This window comes from Adiantum capillus-veneris, chromosome 17, assembly GCF_014529385.1.
Source record: "Adiantum capillus-veneris isolate H3 chromosome 17, ASM1452938v2, whole genome shotgun sequence".
NCBI classification, from domain to species: Eukaryota; Viridiplantae; Streptophyta; class Polypodiopsida; order Polypodiales; family Pteridaceae; genus Adiantum; species Adiantum capillus-veneris.
In genome coordinates this window covers 66660612-66683007 of record NC_140947.1, presented here as the reverse complement: position 1 = coordinate 66683007, position 22396 = coordinate 66660612, and the positions used below count along the sequence as shown (strand labels likewise).

The 22396-nt window shown below is 45.4% G+C and overlaps 1 protein-coding gene across 1 annotated transcript in view; it reads left to right on the top strand.

Moving 5' to 3' along the window:
• LOC147437416 (protein phosphatase 2C and cyclic nucleotide-binding/kinase domain-containing protein) overlaps positions 1-22396 on the top strand; it is a 69885-nt gene that overhangs the window by 5684 nt on the left and 41805 nt on the right. Inside the window, exons 3-4 of the mRNA XM_086486947.1 lie at positions 21926-22057; positions 22147-22365. Of these exons, the coding sequence (XP_086343073.1) occupies positions 21926-22057; positions 22147-22365 (351 nt within the window). The remainder of the gene's footprint in view (positions 1-21925; positions 22058-22146; positions 22366-22396) is intronic.

Below are 22396 nucleotides of genomic sequence, written 5' to 3'. Positions count from 1 at the left end.
AGAGATAGAGCGTCGCCAGTTAATCAGCGATGCAACAAAGATGATGCTCAATTTTGCCAAGGACCCGAAGATGGCAAAATATACGAACCAGACCTCTTTGAAAGAGGTACAGACGGAGTGGCAGAGAACCACAACACCACTCCCGAAATCCGCTCTCAAGAAACCTTCTGCCTCCAAGAAAATATATGGAGCAGGAACTGGAGAACGTGGTTGATGCACGGATTGCTCAGCTTTTCGACGTGCAAAAGAAAGCCAAAAAGCACGGCAAAAAGCAGAAGAAAGGCACTGACTTCCCGGGATATTTGGGTCGTCGGTCGACATTTGACAAGGCAAAGAAATTGAAGAAGCGCGTCAAGTTTGAAGACCTACCCAGTTCTTCTTCTTCTTCTTCTTCTGACAGTTCTTCTAGCTCCTCGGATTCGAGCGAAGAAGACAGAAAAGGTAAAAAGCGAAGCAAGAAGCAACGCTTTGGAAAGGGCAAGAGAAAGGCAAAGAAGGCTAAATCTTGCCCAGAGACTCACAGTTCTACTGAGGACTCGTCTACAGACAGCTCAGGTTCCGATGACGGAAAGTTTTATGCGAACAAGAAGAATTTTTACAAAGCCAACCAGTATGACTTTCTCGAAGATAAAAGCAAGAAAGTCCGAGAGTTTAAGGAAGGTGGCCACTCGATCAAGTTTGATACTTTTCAGGATACTCAGATGCTTCGAAGGCTTTGTCTTTTATACAGCAGTTTGACATCGCTTTCGCGGGAGGATGCTATTCAGAGCACTCCAAGATTCGGAGAGCTGCCTCTTACTCTAAGAGGAATGCTCGTACTTGGTGGTCCACGGTTCTATTAAGCAAGACTGTGCCAGTTACATGGCTGAAATTCACGAGGCTTTTTATTTCTTCTTGGTTGACTCAAGAGTTTGAGCGAGATATACGAGCTGCTTGGAACCATCTCCGGATGACCAAGAGCGATACAGTGAATTCTTATTGTGAAAGATTCTGGAGCTCTTTTCTACCCGCCTCTTCATTCAAGAAGATCTCGTTCAGAGAACAGATTGAGCGGTTTACCTTGGGTTTACCTACAGAGATCCGAGATCACTGCTTGGAACAGAAGTCAGCTTCTATTCAGGAGTTGATGAGTCATGCGAAGCGGGGCTTTGCCATTCACTCTGGCAGTCTGACCTACCGCACAGATGAGGCCATGACACAACGAGCCGAACAGACTTCTGGGAATGAAAGTAGAATGAAAAAGAGCAACCCAGAAAAAAAAAAAAAAAGGATACACGACCCAAGCTTACTCCTGAGCAGAGAGCTCGCTTCATCAGAGAGGGGAAGTGCTTTGGATGCGGGGAACATGGACATATCTCCGCGAAGTGCCTTGATAAGGCACAAAAAGAACAGAATGATAAAGACGACGACAGGTTTGAGAGTTCGAGAGCAGCTGAGGAATGTGGCAGAAAAGGCAGATAGAAAAGCAGAACTGGTACCACATGGCGTGGGACTTGCACCAAATCAAATGAATGAAAGTACAAACTTTGCCGTTTTTTTTGGGGCAAAGCGAAGGATCAGGAAGCTCTTTTGAAGGAGCCAAGGCCAACTTCTTTTCACTTGGAATTGGCGGCTCGATTTGGAACTACGCCTGACAGACTGACGCCACAGGCGGAGGTAGTTCCACTGGCACCCGGATGGGATGTTGCCATTACACCGAGCATTGGCAAACTTTGTTTGCAATGATAGGGGTGTTCAGGGCACGCGAGTGACGTTCTACTCGGGATCCCTTGGTACCACAAGAACTACGCCGTGGTTGACTACCGGGCCGAGAAAGCGACTTTGATAAATGAAGGGCTTAGAGATTGTACTTGATGAACTTCAGTTTTCTTACTCATTCTTTTGGGAGAACTGAACGATGGATAAAAGTTGAAAATGTTTTGACCTGAAGAAAAGAACGCCAAGATTTTTTTTCTCCACGCTCATGCCGATTGCTTTTGAGAGGGCCTGAAGATCATACCATTGATCTGATATCTGGAAGCACGCCACCGAATCGGCCACCTTATCGGGTGAGCCGAGTACAGAATGAAAAGATTATGAACTCAGTGAAAGACCTCTTGGATAAGGGTCTTGTCCAGCCTAGTACTTCACCGTATTGCTCTCCAGTGTTGTTGGTTTTGAAGAAAGACGGATCTTGGAGAATGTGCATCGATTATAGCACTCTCAACGAAATCACCATCAAGAACAGATTTCCAATTCCTAGGATCGATGTTATACTCGACAGGTTACAGGGATCCTCGTGCTTTAGCAGGATTGACTTGAAGAGTGGATATCATCAGATCAGGATAGCGCCAGGAGATGTCTACAAGACAGCTTTTCGGACGACTTTTGGGTTATTTGAGTTTTTGGTGATGCCTTTTGGCTTAACCAATGCTCCTGCGACATTTAACCGGATGATGGATAGGATTTTTCGAGAGTACAGGCTATTTGTTGGCACTTTCTTTGACGACATCATTGTTTTCTCCAAGAATGAGGCAGAACACAGAGATCATCTGCTTCAAGTCTTTCAGGCATTACGAGATCACACGTTAGTGATTAATGCAAAGAAAAGTGAATTTTTCCTACTAGAGATACACTTTTTGGGACACATTGTGTCAGCAGCAGGAGTGCGAATGGAACCGGCCAAGATAGAGACTATTCGTGATTGGCCCGATTTGAGGAATGTCCATGAAGTTAGAAGCTTCTTGGGACTGTGTTCGTACTACAGGCGGTTCATACGAAAGTTTGCAGAGGTTGCTTCCCCTTTGCATACCTTGACACAGAAAGGAGTACCTTTTTTGTGGGGACCCACAGAGGTGACTGCCTTTCGGACATTGAAAGAGAAATTGACTACGAGACCTATTTTGACTTTGCCGGAATTGCAGAAGTCATTTGAAGTATATTGTGATGCTTGTGGTCGTAGTCTGGGTGCGGTCTTGCTGCAAGAAGGCCATGTCATAGCTTACGAGAGCCGTTTGTTCTCTAGGCCGGAGATGACAGCACAGATCTATGGGAAAGAGCTTTTGGCGGTTATCCATGCTCTTACTCAGTGGCGGCATTACCTACTCGGAGCGGATTTTACTGTCTTTACAGACCATCAGAGTTTGCGCTACTTCTTGTCACAGAAGCAGCTTTCGGAAGAGCAGATGCGGTGGGTGAACATCTTGTCACAGTTCCACTTCCAGATTGTCCATGTGCAGGGACAGAAGAATGTGGTGGCAGATGCTTTGTCTTGGAAACCGTTGGTTCTGGCTATTTCCGCGATACATCATAGGAGCTTCGAGGATATGGTCGATCAGTATGCCACAGATACAGATTTTGCAGATATTTTCACACGGATATGGGATGGGGAGATAGTAGCTGGATACTCCCTTCGGGAAGGCTACTTGATGAAAAAGACTGTTGTGCGTTACACAACCGTTGAGGGAAAAGGTTATGATTGATTGCCACTATCCACCTTTTACGGGTCACCGCGGCATTGCTATCACCATGAAATGGGTAGAGAGAGATTTCTTTTGGCGGAGACTGAAGAAGGATGTGGAAGAGTTTGTGCGCAGTTGCTTGGTATGCCAGAAGGTCAAGTTTGACAGGCATAAGGCACAGGGATTGTTTCAGCCTTTACCCATACCCACCCGCCCCTGGAAAAATATTGAAATGGATTTCATTTTTTTTAATCTCCCGAGAATACAGAATGATCACGATGATTTTCCGATTACATGGCACGCCTGAGACGATTGTCTCCGACAGAGACCCCAGATTTATGAGTTTGTTTTGGAAGGCAATTTGGGAGAACATTGGCACGCGGTTGCAGTTCTTATCATCGTTCCACTTGCAGACTGACGGGCAATCTGAGATTGCCAATTCAGTGATTTTAGATTTATTGAAGTCTTGTATCTCGCATCAGAAGACTCAATGGGAAAAGAACTTACCTTTGGTGGAATTTGCCTACAATAACACGATACACTCTTCGACGGGGAAGACGCCATGAGAGATTGTTGAAACTGCTGCGAAGGTTCCACCCTTCCTGAGCACGAAAGATAAGATCTTTGAAGCGGATGAATATACGCGAGATTTGGATACGGCTTTTGCCAAGGTTCGCGAGACTTTACAGAAGTCTCAAGAACGACAGAAAAAGGCAGCGGATCGCCATCGTCGCGACTGGAAATTGAAGGAGGATGATTGGGTGCTCTTACTTTTGAGAAGGCACGCCTAAGAAAGAAAAAGGGAAAGGAGAGGCTTTTTCCAAAGCTTAGTATGTGATACTACGGACCTTTCCAGATTACTGACAAGATAAATGATGTCTCCTTCCGATTGAAACTGCCAGATACTTGGAGGATTCACAATGCATTGCATGTGAGTCTCTTGAAACCTGTTAAGGGTGATGTGCCTGATGATGGGGAGCCTGATGAGCAACCCAAAGTGGAAGAAAACGAGGAGATCCTTGTCCCTGAACAGATTTTGGCACATAATGATACGAAGAAAGGTGAAGTCTGAAGGCGGTTCTTGGTTAAGTTCAAGAACTTTCCTGCATTTGATGCGAAGTGGATGGAGGAGGAGGACCTAGAAGATACTCCTCGGATTGTGAAACTTTTACCTCGATGTTTTGGTTTAGCATAGTCTACTCCAAACGGAACCCAGAATTCAGCTTGGCCGGAGATCTGGTGCAGTGGGATGCACAAGAGGGGAGTCACTCCACTCCTTTGTCAACAGATGCCTCGATTTTGATACTAAAGTCACTGATGTCTCTTTGAGCTTCAAGGATACTGAGAGCTGACAGTATTCTGCTGGATGACTTTATGAAATGGAATTCCTGATTATGATACTGATTTGTTCTTGACTTCTTGTGAGTGCAGGAATTGATAGCCGAAATGACTGCAGCATTTTGGTCTGATTGATCTCGAATAGACATGGTTGCAATAGGGGTTAGTCAATCGGACATCGATGAGGTCCCGATTGGACCTAGATGTGATTGCTAGCTACATTGCCGATAAATCATGGTCTAAGATCCGAATGAATGTTGAATGTAATGTGATGTCCTGTGATGTCTGGTGATGTCGTGTGATGTCGTGTGATGTGACTGTCGATTTTGTACATGTGCTAGATGTGTGTTCCTAGTACGTAGGTACTAACAGTCAGTGTCTGCTAAGACGGTTTATGGCTTTTGTTGGTTTTGCAGGCGTAATCGCGGTCGATTACAATGCTTTCAAGAGGGGGGTATGTCACAAAGTGATGACGTGGCGGACAGCAGAAACCCTAATTTCTGCCAGAAACCCTAAAAATCCTGCAAACCCTAATTTTTGCCAAAAACCCTAAATTCCGGAAATCGCGGAGGCGGATTATTATTTTTTGGAAAATGATGAGCGACGCGAATTTTGCTTTTGCTTTTTTTTATACAAGAAAAGAGAAAAGACTCTCTAAGAGAGAGAGAGAACTGATGCTTTTGATTTTAAAAGCTTTTGGGGCTCTGCTTTTGGGCATCCCTTGTAACCTTTAAATTAGTGGTGAGGGCCTCACTTCTCAGGGCATCTGGACGTAGAGTCTGAGAGTGAAACCCTAACCGCTCTCTTGTACTTTGATGATTGATTAATATAAAAAGAAATACCGAAAGGGGCGCCAGTCTTTGGGGCCAATATCTCTAGGCACGGAACTCCGCCGGGCCAGTGCAAATCTATTGTGATTTGTGAATTGTTTTGAAGTGGTTATTTGGTGCTGTCGCGGTTGATTCTTGACTTGGAGTGTCCAAGTCTGTTACAAAAACTATGAGCTACGCACGGAGACACAAGCCATAGCCAACTTCAAGAAAAATCCCTAAAAGGAATGGCTGAAAATAAAAGAACGAAGACATGACATTATGGGGGAGATAAGCTCAAATGACATGTACATGTATGTGGAACAACTATATGTGCATAATAATGCGGAAGAAGTGCCACACATGCAAACCGATCTCCATGCCCAAGACCACTCTGATTTCGAAACGGTTAAAAAAGGCATACAGAAACTTGCAAATGGGAAAGCTCCGACATACTACACTTGAACTTAGAAATGCTTAAATGGTCAGGTATGAGAGCCAGAGAGTGGATACATAGAATGTTAAACCAAGCCATTGTTCAAGGGCTACCCGAGGATTGGCAAAAGAACTTGATCAAAGCACTTTACAAAAAAGGGGATGTAAATCAGCCTACCAACTATCCTACCATTATGGTAGGATCTTGCATGGCAAAGCTTTTGGGAAGCATCTTAGAACAAAGCATAAGCACATGGGCGGAGACAAATGGAAAACGAGCAAAAGAACAAGCAGGTTTCCAACCAAAACATAGCACCATTGATCACCTTGTTTCACTCAAGGTATTAATGGAAGAGAGTCGGCTAAAGGGAAAAACATTATGCTGTTGCTTTGTAGATTTCACCAAAGCCTTTGACACGGTCCCGAGAATGGGTATATGGAAAAGGATGGAATGCATAAAAGTACCGATGCATCTCAAGAGTGCGGTAGCACGTCTCTATGACAGAGTCATATGTCAACTAAAAACGCACGAAGGGCCCTACTCTTTTTGGATTGTGCATTGATCAAATAGAAAGCTTCCTCCCTCAACTAGAAGGGGATGAACCAGCCATCGGGATGCTTACACTTCTCATGCTCATCTATGCAGACGATGTGTCTCTTTTCGCCCATGACATTACAGCTCTACAGAAATTGGTTGATGCGTTACATGCTTTTTGTGAAAATGTGGGTCTATCAATCAATGTAGACAAAACAAAGTTCATGATTGTAAAGACTCGTAAGATGGATATCCACGCCCCCCTCATGTATCAAGGGAAACAAATTGAGAAAGTCGACAGTTTCAAGTACTTGGGGATTGAAATCCCGTGCAACTATGCTTGGGGACAATGCACACATAATAGAATTGACATCGGCCATGCCAAGTACTATCAATTTGAAAACATGTGCACACAAAGGAGCATAAAAAGATGGGAGATAAAAGAGACCATTTTTGAGACATGCGTGGTGCAAGCCATCCTCTACGGAGTGGAAATCTGGGGAGCAAGCATTTCAGCCCACACATGGAATGAAATTGAAAAAATTCATAAAATGTTTCTATGTCGCCACATGGGGGTCAAAAAGACAACACCATACTCCGTGCTACTCTTGGAGATAGGCAAGAGACCACTAGAAATGAAAGCATTGCAAAAAATGTACACGTATATCATGAAGGTCAAAGCGATGCCTACTACTCGAATCCCCCGCATTGCATGGGAAACGGGATGTGCGCCACAAAAGACAAAAAAAAGCAAATTTCTGTCATCGAGCCTCATGCAGGACATTAAGAAATGGTACGCTAAATGGAATATAGAGGCATATGTGGACATGCTTATTGAGGAGGGCAAGGAGGGAGAAGTTAGAACACATGCTGAATTCTGACATTGCATTACTAAATAGCCTCCACACCAAGTGGAAGACAACGTAACACCGCTCGAAATTTGAATACTATTGCAAGCATGTCAACACAAAGTATTGGGAAGGCTATAGCTCAAACCCAATGGAAGCCCAGGCCCACATACGAACACCCATACTCCACATGGCACGAAGAGCCATCTCTTTGATGCGCACAAGGTCACATATGCTCAAAATAGAAACAGAGGACTGGCTGAAAATTGATGCTTCTAAATGGATATGCACATCATGTACAATGCAAGCTCCCGAAGATGAAGCACATGTGACATTGGAATGCCAGAATACGCTCACATCGGGGCTAATTTTTAACCACTTCTAAGCGGTTGTTCTACCTTTGCGGACCTATTATCCAAGACAGACCCCTCCCCTACAGCTCTCGGAACATACCTCACCCGCATACTTGAGCATCAAAAGACACTCATAGGAACACAAAAAGAGAATAACACACACCACACCATACACCCCCGTGAGGGGAGACTATGTATTACTTTGAGGTCCCATGGGTCATTTCTGGCCCCCCGCGAACATTAATACCAAATCAAATCTCTCTTTCTTTGTTATGTGCAGCGGAAGTGATTTATGGTGAATGCTCAGGATGAGTGCTCAGTGCGTACTTAAGGTTCCTTTTACTTCATGAGAGATGTGCAAAGACTAGAGAGATAAGAGAGAACGATACGGTGAATGAAGGTTTCATGAGAGAGAGAGAGAGAGAGAGAGAGAGAGAGAGAGAGAGAGAGAGAGAGATTAACACCCAGATGGGGTCCCAAACCCCCCTCCAAGGGCCCGGTATTTGCTTTAGAGTGCACAAATGCTAATACAATGGTCCTAGATGCTTATGGGATCTTCATGTAGCTGCTTGGATCTGCAAGGCTAAGGGCTGAAAATGCTAACGCTCGGGATGTTGAGTGGGATCTGCAAGGCTATGGCTATGGCCGACGTCGAGGATGGGATGAAAACAAAAAACCGCTAGCTGATTTGAGGGCTGAATCTGAAAATGCTGGCTGATCTGCTGTCTTGGGCTGAAAACTGAAAATGCTGGTATTGATGGTTGGATCTGCGACGGTGCGGCGAGGTTATGGCTGAAATGAAAACACTGGTGCTGATGGCTGGATCTGCGACAGTACAGCGAGGTTATGGCTGAAATCTGAAAACGCTGGTGCTGATGGGGTGCTGGCTGATCTAGTGCAAAAACACTTGAGGTGCTGAGGTACCTCTGGTACTTGGGTTGGTACTGAGGCCCAAGGGTACCGACTTCTGCTTGAGAGGTCACTTCTATATGGGAGGGTCGGGCAATGCCAGTAAAAATCCATATTAGATTTACACCACTCTACTGCTTCACTTAGGTCTAGGGCATACATGTACGGTTAGTATCTCTCTCTCCGGGCTGGCCACCTACTGCATTGTCCGGCCGCCCACTTCTGGGCCAGCCGTCCACCTTGTACTCGGCGTCTTATATATCTTTTTGCTCTTGCTGGGTCGCGGGGTTTTCTATGCATTGCCCTACCTCCCCCTTGGGCACCTATACATGGGGCCAGGGGGGTACCCACTTACACACTCTGCTGCTTCACTCAGGTCTAGGGCATACATGTACGGCTAGTATGTCTCCAGGTTGGCCACCCACTGCACTGTCTGGCCGCCCACCTTGTGCTAGGCGCCCTATATATCTTTTTGCTGGTCGTGGGATTTTTTATGCATTGCCCTACCTTCCCCGTGGGCACCTATATATGGGGCCAGGGGGTACCCACTTACACAGTCTGACAGATCATCTGATCTTAGTTGTATAGGTCTTCTGCTCTGGTAGTCATGGGGGGCTGATTGCCTCCTCTGCCCTACACCAGCGTTTGTGTCTATTCTCTCTCTCTCTCTCTCTCTCTCTCTCTCTCTCTCTCTCTCTCTCTCTCACGCTTCTGCATACGCGCTCACATGGTAAAAGTCGCCGCCAACGTTGAGGGCGCACCTTCCGCAACAGGTACTCTACCCAAGGGATCAGCAACAACCAGCGTTTCTGTAAAAGGAGCAAATATCTGCCAGCGTTTTTGCATGCGCCAGCCAAGCGATGGAAATCTGTGTTTTTCTGTCACCTGCGTTTTTTGCATTTACACCTGGCATTTTCGATCAAGGCTGCCAATGCTACTATTTTTGGGCAATTTCGTCGCGGAAAACCTCCTCCTTCCATTAGCGTTTTTGGCTGCCATCTGTGTTTTTGGACAGCTGTTGCGTTTTTGTAGTAGAGGGGGCAGCGCTCAGCTTTGCCCACTTGGATCTTGCCTACGACACACGGCCTTGCATCCGGTGCATTGCCGGTCTTATTCCTCTTCACATCGACAGTTTTCAGTCAGCAATACCTGCTGTTTTCTTTGTTTTCAGCCCACCTCGGGTTGTGCTAAGGATTCGCCATCCTGCCTACGCCCTTTGCACTGCTCTGGACCCTGCCGGGAGTGTACGAGCACACTGAAAATCGCTCGACAGCAGCGTTTTCATCACCTCGTAGTTGTAATTTTGGATGGACAACAGACACTTGGCTTGTGTTTTTCACAGAGGATGAAGTTACCTCCTGCTAGGACACCATCCGCCGATGGTGGTCCATGCGGTCTCTAAGTGACTGCTGCAGTATACAATATCTTCAACATCGGCTTTATCATCTACGGGGGTACGATCCTTAGGAGATCCATTCATTCCAGCCATCATTCGACGGTTGCGCACTCTAGAGGGGGTGGTGACTTGTGGTTTGCTATGGACACACCTATGCACTCATCAGAGGAGAGATACGGTGTCGCAAAGTGATGACGTGTCTGCCCGGGAGCCAAGCTGCTGAAAACCCTAATTTTGCAAACCCTAACCCTAAAACCTGCAAACCCTAAAATCTGCCAAAAACCCTAACCCTAAAAACTGTCCGAAACCCTAACCCTAACCCTACCAGCAGGCTGAAAATCCGAAAATTACGATGGCAGTTGCTTTTGCGTCAATTGCTTTTCCTACGCAATTTGAGAAGAGAGAGAAAGAGTTTGCTAAACACTCGAGTGAGTTTGATAAAGAGAAAAAGGAGTCTTTGCTTTTAGGCTTTTTGATTTGAAGCCTTTGGGGCTCTGCTTTTGGCAAACCTTGTAAACTTTAAATAAGTGGTTTGGGCTCACTCTGCAGAGCATTTGGACGCAGAGTCTGAGAGTGAAATCCCAACCGCTCTCTTGTACTTTGAACATTGATTAATACATAAAGAAATACCGAAAGGGGCGCCAGTCTTTGGGGCCAATACCTCTAGGCACGGAACTCCGTCGGGCCAGTGCAAGTCTATTGTGATCTGTGAATTGTTTTGAAGTGGTTATTTGGTGCTGTCGTGATTGATTCTTGACTTGGAGTGTCCAAGTCTGTTACAGTGGTATCAGAGTACGACCGATTTCTCTTCTATGGGAAATCTGATCCCTATTTTTTTTCCGCGGCACCTATGGCTTCACGCAAGGATCAATCGACTCCCTCTGCATCCGGAGATGCGGGCAGGGATCACAACGAAGATTCCGGCAAAGTATGGCCCGCCTCGGCCTACTCAGGCGGAGCAAAGAGAGATGAAGCGTCGTCAATTGATCGGCGATGCAACAAAGATGATGCTCAGTTTTGCGAAGGACCCGAAATTGGCAAAATATATGAGCGAGACTTCTTTTCAAGAAGTGCACGAGTAGTGGCAGAAAACCACAACACCACCCTCGAAACCCGCTCTCAAGAAACCTTCTGCTCACAAACAATATTCAGGGAAGGAATTAGAAGAGGTGGTTGATGCACGGATTGCTCAGCTTTTTGACGCGCAGAATAAAGCTAAAAAGCACGGCAAAAAGCAGAAGAAAGGCACTGACTTCCCAGGTTATTTGGGTCGTCAGTCGACATTTGACAAAGCAAAGAAACAGAAGAAGCGTGTTTGATTTGAAGAAGAACCCAGTTCTTCTTCTTCTTCTTCTAATAGTTCTTCTAGCTCTTCAGATTCGAGTGAAGAAGACAGAAAAGGCAAAAGCGAAGCAGGAAACGACGCTTCGGAAAGGCAAGAAAAAGGCAAAGGAGTCTAAATCTCGCTCAGTGAGTGACAGTTCTACAAAGGACTCCTCTACAGACAGTTCAGACTCCGATGACGGAAAATTTAATTTGAACAAGAAGAATTTTTACAAAGCCAACCAGATACAAAGATGCTTCAAAGGCTTTGTCTTTTATACAACAGTTTGACATCGCTTTCGCGGGAGGACGCTACTCAGAGCACTCCAAGATTCGGAGAGCTGCCTCTTATTTTACGGGGAATGCTCGAACTTGGTGGTCCACGCTTATACGAGCTGCTTTGAACCATCTTCGGATGACCAAGAGGGATATAGTGGATGCTTATTGCGAGAGATTCTGGAGCTCTTTTCTACCCGCCTCTTCATTCAAGAAGACCTCGTTTAGAGAACAGATTGAGCGGTGTACCTTTGGTCTACCTACAGAGATCCGAGATCACTGCTTGGAACAGAAGTCGGCTTCTATTCAGGAGATGATCAGTCATGCGAAACGGGGCTTTGCCATTCACTATGGCAGTCTGACCTACCCCACCGATGAGGTCATGACACAACGAACCGAACAGACTTCAGCGAATGAAAGTAGAAAGAGAAAGAGCAACCCAGAAAAGAAGGATGCACGACCCAAGCTTACTCGTGAGGAGAGAGCTCGCTTCATCAAGGAGGGGAAGTGCTTTGGATGCGGGGAACATGGACATATCTCCGTGAAGTGCCCTAACAAGGCACCGAATGAACAAGATGAAAGGCCAGAAAGTTCTAAAGTAGCTGAGAGACGTGGTAGAAAAGGCTGATAAAAAGCAGAACTGGTACCACATGGCGTGGGACCTAAACCGAATCTAATGAATGGAAGTACAAACTTTGCCCCTTTTAGGGCAAAGTGAAGGATCAGGAAGCTCTTTTGAAGGAGCCAAGGCCAACTTCTTTTCACTTGGAATTGGCGGCTCGATTTGGAATTACGCCCGACAGGCTGAGGCCACAGGTGGTGGTAGTTCGACTGGCATCCGGACGGGATGTCGCCATTACACCGAGTATTGGCAAACTTCTTTTGCAATGACAGGGGTGTTCAAGTCACGCGAGTGACGTTCTACTCGGAATCCCTTGGTACCACAAGAACTACGCCGTGGTTGACTACAGGGTTGAGAAAGCGGCTTTGAAGGGCTCAGAGATTGTACTTATAAACTTCAGTTTCTTTACTCATTCTTTTGGGAGAGAACTGAACGATGGATAACCGTCGAATATGTTTTGACTTGAACAAAAGAACGCCAAGATTTTTCTCCACACATGCCGATTGCTTTTTAGAGGGCGTGAAGATCATACCATTGATCTGATACCTGGAAGCACGTCACCGAACCAGCCACCTTACCGTGTGAGCCGAGCACTGAATGAAGAGATTATGAACCAAGTGAAAGACCTCTTGAAAAAGGGTCTTGTCCAGCCTAGTACTTCACCGTATTGCTCTCCAGTGTTGTTGGTTTTGAAGAAAGACGGATCTTGGAGAATGTGCATCGATTATAGAGCTCTCAACAAAATCACCATCAAGAACAGTTCCGATTCCTAGGATCGATGATATCGACAGATTACAGAGATCCTCGTGCTTTAGCAGGATTGATTTGAAGAGTGGATATCATCAGATCAGAATCGCGTCGGGAGACGTCTACAAGACAACTTTTCGAACGACTTTTGAGTTATTTGAGTTTTTGGTGATGCCTTTTGGCTTAACCAATGCTCCTGCGACATATACCCGGATGATGGACAGGATTTTTCGAGAGTACAGGCTATTTGTTGGCACTTTCTTTGACGATATCATTGTTTCCTCCAAGAATGAGGCAAAATATAGAGATCATCTGCTTCAGAGATACACATTTTGGGACACATTGTCTCAGCAATAGGAGTGCAAATGGATCTGGCCAAGATAGAGACTATACGTGATTGGCCCGATTTGACGAATGTCCATGAAGTTAGAAGCTTCTTGGGACTGTGTTCGTACTACAGGCGGTTCATTCGAAAGTTTGCTGAAACAGGCCCGTGGGGCGGTAGGCGTTGGCTTTCACCCGAAATTCTTTACTTTAGACACACACAGAGTACTTTGGAAAGGTAACCTGTAACGGGGATTAACACCTAAGTACACACACGGCTCAGAAGCTATAATGCTCCGAGCAGACGCCGACAATGTGTAGGCCTTAAAATTGGCGCCCCTTTCGGTATTTCTTTATTCTTTAACAAAGGGAATAAAACCGTGATCTCCTACGAGCTGCCCCTTACAATCAAGGCTAAGAAACACCTGTTCTGGCCCGATTTCGGCAGCATAACTGTACTAGGACGCTTCACAGTCAGTATCCCCATGCAATAGATGACTTTCCCGACGCATACAGACACTTTGCAAAACCTGGTGAGAATCTGCAGCACGCTGAATTCTCTGTTTTTTGCCCCGAAAATGCGCCAGATCATCTGTACAGCGGTCCCCTCGCGTCCCCAAACCTCCTAGGGGTATTAGGGACCGTTTAGGGCCGAAACCCTAAACCTGCAAAAATACACAGCAGGCTGTAATTCCCTGTTTTGGGCTCCGTTTCGCGTACCGGTCGCATCTGTAGCAAGACCTCGAGCTCCCGCACCTCTAGGGCTACTTGCCCTTTGAATCGGATGAGATTTCTCACGTGAAACCTCTTCGAATTCACCTGTACCTACGGGGGATTATCCCTAGCTAATCCAGTACCTGTGCAAGAGGCTCTTGCCTCGGCAATCACGCATGAACCCACATAACTGTACATTGGTCAAATGAAAAGCCCACTAGAGGGGCATAACATACTGCTCGTAGGGGGGAGAGAGAGCAGTGCGTAGCGTGCAGGGCATCACTCCTAGCACCGCATTGTACATAAGAGGGAAAGGAAGCACTCCATAGCCCTTAACTTGTGACAAAATGCAAAAGGAGGCCTCTCCCAGCATAAAATTCAGCGCCCATTTTTCTGCACGAGGCAAGTTCATGAAAAACTGCCAAGCATTTGCCCGTTTCGGGTTTGCCGCCCAAAATTCTCCCGACTGGTCGCCCAGTTGACATTGCGGCAGAGTTGTAAAGTGTTCCCCTAGTCATACCGGAGGTGATGACGCGAACACATTTTGCGGCCCAAAATAGCAGTTCCCTAAATTTTAGGAAATGATTCCGTTGGGCTCCCACTGGTCATCTGACCATCTATCCTCATTGGGACCGCATCCAAGAGTGCAATGTGGCCCAACTGTCGGATGCTTTCCGTTGGTAGTCAGACCTTGATTTTAGGCCTTTATTGAGTTCACTCCGTAGTATCCACCGACTTGCTAAGTGCGACGGGGGGACCTATATGATCTTGCTCTGAGCCTAGACATCCTCTTACTATACGAATTCCAGTGCCGACCACTTCTCGTCTGTGGGTGAAACTACCGTTCACATTGGCCATACAATGTCCAAACGTTTGCTACTTCAAGAAGAGGGTCTCAAAAATAAAACAAAACCCATTGGAAAGAAACCAACAACTAAAGTTAGCAGTTGCCACATCCTCGTGACATAGTTAATAGCTGCCACGTCCCCATGACATACCCCCCTCTCTAAACCGCAAACGTCCTCGATTGCATACCATAAATACACGCCACTGATGATCTTGTGCTATCAACACTCTTTTATCATCGCATGTATCCGCAAGAAAGGTCATAACACATAGATACAAATGACTTAAAGAGACCTTCATACTTTTGTCATTCCCATCTATTACACTGAATTCATATGTACATTTGATGTACTAGCTCTATCATTACCCCTCCTTTGCACACGTTGGGTTGGGGCATAAGTAGGTTGTAACCCAAAGGCTTCAAGGTAAAGCTGCATACATTTGGTGACTCTGACAGTTCATGCTCTTCCATCCACTTTGCATCCATAGGCGGATAGTTCTTGAACTTCACCAAATAGCGTCTTGCAACTTGTCCTTTAACTTTTCTGTCCTATGTGCCCAAACTTGCTCAGGTACTAGGATCTCATCAAGTTCCTCAACTTCTGGCTTATCCTCATCTGGCATATCTTCTGGCACATCACCCACGAAGGGTCTTAGAAGACTCATGTGAAACGCATTATGAATCTTCCATGCATCAGGTAATTTCAGCCTGTAAGTGACATCGCTGATCTTGTCAAGGACTTGAAAAGGCCCATAGTAACGCATGCTGAGCTTAGGAAAGAGCTGCTCCTTGCCCTTCATCTTCTTTAACCTTGCCTTTTCGAACCTTAACAGAACCCAATCACCATGTGATAACAGCAATTCACGACGGTGACGATCAACAGCCTTTTTCTGTGTTGCCTGAGTCTTCTCCAAGGCAACTTTAATTTTCTTATACATCTCATCCATGTTCTGAACATATCAATCCGCGTCAAAGATCTTGTCCTTTGTATGCAAAATGGGAGGAACCTTTTTGCCACCTTCAACAATCTCAAAAGGTGCTTTGCCAATAGACGAATGCACCGTATTATTGTACGCATACTCAAGCATAGGCAAATGCTGTTCCCACTTGCCCTTATTATCTAACACATAGCATTTAAGCAGATCTAAGACAATAGAATTAGCCTCTTTTGACTGTCCATCAGTTTGTGGATGAAACGAAGACGAGAACTTGGGCATTGTGCCCATGTTCTCAAACAATCCTCTCCAGAACAAACTAGTCATGCAAGGATCACGATCACTGATAATCGATTGTGGCATACCATGGTACTAACATTGTACATGAACAAGCGTGCCATCTGATCAGATTTTATCTTCTTCCTGATAGGGATAAAATGGGCCTGCTTGCTGAACCTGCAGATAATGGTCCATGTACCATCATTCTCTGTTGGCGTTCTTGGAAGATCAAAGATAAAGTCCGTAGCAATGCTTTCCCGTGGCTTATCTGGAATCGGCAGTGGTTGTAACAACCCTGGTGCCTTTTGCCTGTCAAACTTGACCTTTTGGCAAACTATGCATGCTCGCACAAAGGCATCCACATCTCTCCTCAAGGTAGGCCAATAGAAGAACGTCTCTATCGCTTTAACTGTTGCATCAATGCCACGATGCCCTGCATACGGTGGGACATGACTCTCTTCCATGACCTTATGTCGCAGTGGCCTAGTGACACAAAGTTTGCCATGCACCATCATAAAACCATCTCTGAGGAGGTAGTGCTCGTGATGTTGCCCCTCTTGTAACTGTTCAAAGATCCTTGCAAAATCTTCATCAGCAGTATACTGTTCCTTCATGTCATCTAGGTCATGATGATAAGGAATTGACACAGCTGAAATTTGTGGCTTTCTTGACAACATTCTTCTTGCCTTCCACATGCATAATCTGGAAGTGGAACATGGAAAGAATGTTTGCCCATCGCATATGCTTTTCGGATAACTTTGACTGTGTCAAGAAGTATCGCAAGGTCTGATGATCTGTTTGGACAACAAAATCAGCACCTAAGAGGTAGTGCTTCCAGCGCATGAATCACGGCCAAGAGCTCTTTTTCATAGACTTGCATAGTCCTCTCGGGCCCTTGCATAATTTGGCTTTCATAAGCTACTACCCGCCGTCCGTCTTGCATTAGCACTGGTCCGATGCTACTGCCACACGCGTCACACTGGACCACAAATGACTTCCTGAGATCTAGCAAAACAATAACTGGATCTGAAGTCAACTTTTCCTTTAAGAGACTAAAAGCTGAAATCTCTTTTTGGGTCCATCTGAAAGTGACCTCTTTCTTTTGCAAAGCGTGAAGAGGCGATGCTATCTCTGCAAAATTTCTGATAAACCTTCTATAGTAGGAACACAATCCCAAGAAGCTTTTGACATCGTGCACAGTCTTCAAGTCTGGCCATGTCTTGATAGCTTCGACCTTTGCGGGATCGATTCTAACACCATCCTTTGAGACTATGTGGCCAAGAAAGTGGATCTCTTCGAGGAAGAATTTACTTTTCTTAGGATTGACAAGTAACCTGTGACTGTGCAGCTCTTCGAACACAATGGTCAAGTGACACCTATGCTCCTCTTCATTTTTCGAATACACTATCATGTCATCGAATAACGTCCCAACAAACTGTTGATGCGAGCGGAAAATCCGGTCCATCATTCTGTTGAACGTGGTAGGAGCATTTGTTAGGCCAAACGGCATCACTAGAAACTCATAAAGACCAAATGTCGTTCTAAACGCAGTCTTGTGCACATCCTCTGGCCTTATACGAATCTGATGGTACCCACTCTTAAGGTCTATCCTACTGAAAATTGCAGCACCCTCTAAACGATCGAGAATATCACCAATTCGAGGATTAGGAAACCTATTCTTGATGGTATTCTTATTCAACGCACGGTAATCAATACACATGCGCCATGAGCCATCCTTCTTCTGCACTAGGAGTACTGGGGAGCAAAAGAGTGAAGAACTAGGCTGAATCAGCCCCTTCTCTGATAACTCCTAACTTGGCCCATAATCTCTTTCTGCTGCGCCGCACTAACCCTGTAGGGAGGTCTATTTGGTGGGCTACACCCTAGCACCAAATCTATCCGATGGTCCTCAGGTCTCTCTGGCGGCAATTGCAACGGTAATGAATCAGACCTTTCTTTATCTAACACAGATAAATTTGACTGATCACTATCTGAGACATCATGTGCAAAAATCAAGTACACAGAAAGATGATTCTTTATTACAGAAGTGATAGCAGAAGCAGATACAATAGGGACTGACTCTCCTTTAAGCTTTACATCCAAGATGTGAGTTTTGCCCCTATGCTGTACAATGATCTTTTTGTTGTAGGTATCCAAGACTCCATGCACTCGGAACATCCACGGGATTTTCAACAAGGCGTCATAACCTTCCAGCGGCATGATATAGAACCCTTCTGTGTCCACATACGACTGAATATGCAGACACAGTTTTCCAATGATGGGAGTAACACACTTTGAGTGTGAGTGGCCAAGACATGCCAACCCTGCCCCTCTTGTGTACCCCATCTCTTCAGCTCTGATGCCCAGCTTCATAGCTAACTCTGGTGAGATAAAGTTGGCTTTGGCACCTGGATCAAAGAAGATCAGTGCCGTCTGATTCCTAACTTTACCCCATGCCCTGCATAACTCACTGGCATCTGTGTTGGGCATGTCACCCACCATGTCTGGCACTAAACCTATCGTGGGTTTAGGCTTCTTGCCTTTCTAGTCTTCTTTATCCTCTGAGTCAGCTGGTCTTTTCCTTTGTGGACAATTGATAGCAAAGTGACCAGGCTGCTCGCATATAAAGCATTTGTTATCAGCCATTAGGACCTTCTTTTCCTCGAGCGACTTGCGCACAAAAGGCTTCCTTTTTTGTTTCTTTGCCTGCGCTCCAAAAGTCCCGGCTGAATCCTTGTCTTTGGTGGCCTTTTCTGACCCCTGTGACGCATCAGGAGCCGTTTTCACAAAGGGCTTCTTTGCTGAATTTTTCTTTTGCTGCCCTCCTTTGTCGTTGCTCGGAAATCCACTGTCCTCTCCTTTCAACAAGGCAAGACCAGTGTTCGCACCTTCCATAAGCTGAGTGAGGGGTAGCCACTCTGTTCTTTGTATAGTAATCGCAAAGCCCTTTAGGCAACCCACAACAATACTTCTCTATCTGCTTTGTCAATGGCACAAATCTGTAGGAGGTCACTGAGAGTAACGCTTTACAAAACCTCCTATTGTAGTCCAGCAAGCTCTTGCACGAAGCTGAAGTAAGCTGGTGCCAATCTGTCATGACGTCGGCTTCAAATTCATTTGACAGCCAAGCAGATGCAAACATTTGCTTGAAGTAAACCCAAGTGGCGGGTGCCTGTCCTTGCATTAACAATGTCGTCCACCATGTGAGCGCATTGTCCTTTAAGAAAGTGGCAGCTTTCTTGACTTTCGAGGCCTTTGTAAAATTCCCTCTTGCATATGCTGTATCAAACTACTGGAGGAAGGTAAGAGCCTTTGTCTTATCCTCGAAACCACTGAAGGTACTGAACTTTACAGCTGCACCACCTTCTTTGTAAGCCTTCGGCTTCTCTAGTGCCCCCAAGTTGTCATAAGGGATGGTCTGCAACATGGGCACTGTACTAGGCATGATCGGCACATCTTGGCCATTGACATTTTGCGTCAAAGGTGCGATATCTAGTTGCTGTCCAGAAAAAACCAGCCATGCCAAAATGACCCTATGGCACCCCAAACTGGCCCTGGTTGCAGTGAAAACCTTGTTGCATGCCGATACTACCATACATGGGGTTCAAGGGCTCATTCTCTGGCATGCGTCGGTGTGAAGGTGCAGAGGATGGAGTATTGGCAATGTACTAACATAAAGAACTGCTGAAAGGGGCCAAGGTTTGGGGCCAGTGCTCTCTTGGGGTGGAACTCCGCCACTCCGCGTTTCGTGTGTTGTGCATCTCTTTCAGTTCAATTGTTATTTGAAGTGCTTAAAGTTGTTCAGTCTGCTCTTTTTTGTTGGCACGTGGTGCGTGCCCCCGTAACATTCAACCAAGGGCTACCCCACACACAGTCATTGGCAATAGGAGAAATGAAATGTTATATTAACGTCTTCAAAAGGCCAAAGTGACCTATGAGACCAAACTGATACAAAAGTGGTGAATCTGGTACAATGTCTGAAAAGTGTGAGAGTGAAAATAAATGCGAAAAACTAAATACAAAGTATTAGATAAACTTCTTAGGAGCATTCTGGGTGTCTGGCTAGAATGCTTCTAATCCTTTGTTGTAGTCTCCTTCGGTGAAGTGTGCTTATGCATCTCGGTCGTGGTCGTCTCGATTTCCTAAGCTCAGTCGCCCTGTCAATGAGGGTGCCTTTGGTATGAATGTGGGTACTCCTTTGTGCTCGCTGCTGGCCTCTTGCTTCTCCTTCCATTCTTGCTTCTCTCGATCCGAAGAAATCTGTGATCTGCCTCTGAGGTTGTAGTGCTCTTTGTCTTCTCATTAGATTATCCCTGTGCCGATGTAGTTCCAGTAGGTACAGGCCTAAGCACCTTTGATCTTGGTATTGCATGACTCTATCTAGAGGTCCAAAGCCTTCTTTAAATAGGCAATGGAAACGCCCACGTATCTCTTAGTATACGGTGCAATGGCATATGTAGTGTAATTCTGTCTCTGGCTCCATTCCGCATAACTTGCAAATTCTGCTCTCAGGTGGGATTCCCCTAAATCTGCCAAATTCAATTTCCAGTTGGTGTGAGGATGTACGAATCTGACCAATAGCACATCTCAAACCATGAGACAGGTTGGTATCCATGTAGTTCGCGGGCGAATCACAAAACCATCTTCAGATAGCTGTAGGAAGTTTCCTTTGTAGTCGGCCATCTTCGTGCCCAATTCTTGTGTAGGGTCTACCCATGTGCTCTTAGTGTCCAACTGTATAAGATCCTGGCGGATGATTTTATTAATCTCCGTTCGTGTGATTGACAGTGATGGAGCCTCAAGAGAGTATTGGTAGGGGGGTAATCTTTCCATACTGAACCCGTGTCTCTGAAACCACGAAGACAGTTGCGCACCAGCATGATGTATCTCCTTTCATTGCTAACTGTCGAGAGGATTCGAGGGCGAGTCTAGTACATCGGCAATTATTTGTATCCCACAAACCATGTATAAAGAACACTGATCTGGTAAGAGCTTCAATTTCTATCGGAGGGGCAGCTAGTTCCGCTCGGATAATCGCGTGTGGTACGGAGGCCTTGGCTCTAATCATTCGGGAAATCATAGATACCAAAGGTCTCTCCATTGACTTCCAATTATCCTGATCCACAGATGGTCCCCAAATCTGGACCTTATAAAGCATAGCCGAAGCCACCTTATGAGAGAGAGAGAGAGAGAGAGAGAGAGAGAGAGAGAGAGAGAGAGAGAGAGAGAGACGAATAAGGGTTCCATCACCCAAGTGTGGTAGGTTGGTCATCCAAATTTCCCTCTTGAACAGGCCATGGGTTTGAAAATTTATTTGATAGATATTGAGGGGTAAAGTTCTCCATTTCTTCTTGCTTTCATGGAAGTCCTCGTTTCTTTTGGTTAAGGCTACACAAACATCTTTTTAAATATGCTCTCAATCTGTATGCTGTAAAAGTTTTCAAAAGCTTTGCTCATTTTATTTGACTTGCTTCTGAAGTTGTTTCCTCCAGTGAAGTGTATAGAGACGATGTTTGGTTTGTTGATTGTTGATTGGAGGAGCAAGAGAAATGAAATTTCCACCATATCGTGAACTAATGGAGTGTGTGCAAATGTGAGGTGTTACTTCAAGCGTTAACCTTTTCTCAACATCATTGTTTTTACTTGCATTTGAAATTTGTATTTTGGGTGGGTCTTTGGAAGGGATGTGTAGTTTATTGAAACTGGTCCGGAGGAAGGTTTTTTTAAAGTCTTGCCAGTTTTTTGTTGTTGAGAAGTATTTTGATCATTTTGTTTCCTCGATGATTCTGGGCCAGGTTGCTCAGCACACTGATCCATGCAGTGCTTGTGCGGCAGTTGTCGCAGAGTCATACCGTTTATGGTTGCATTATGAAACTCGAACAGATGACATAACAATAATTGTTGTTCGTATAAACAGCCTGTCTGGGGTAAGAAATTGTCCCTTTTTCTCCCAAGACAAAGTTTTAAGCAAGAAAGTTCATGGATATGCTGTTGATGTTTTCTGTTCTTCTACCAGGATGTGGAAGGTGCTAGTGATACTTACAACTTCAGACAAGAAAGGGAATTTGTTAGAAATGATTTGTCACCACCACCCTTTAGAAGCCAACGGCCTATGGAAACTCGACCTGTCCGGCATGAAATTTCTGGGGCTCGGCGTAGAGCAATAGAATCATCACTTCATGGAGGCATGAAGGAACCTGCATTGGAAATGCATGATAAGTCTGAGGAGGAAGTGGTACTTGTCAGAGCGAAAATGTAAATCTTTT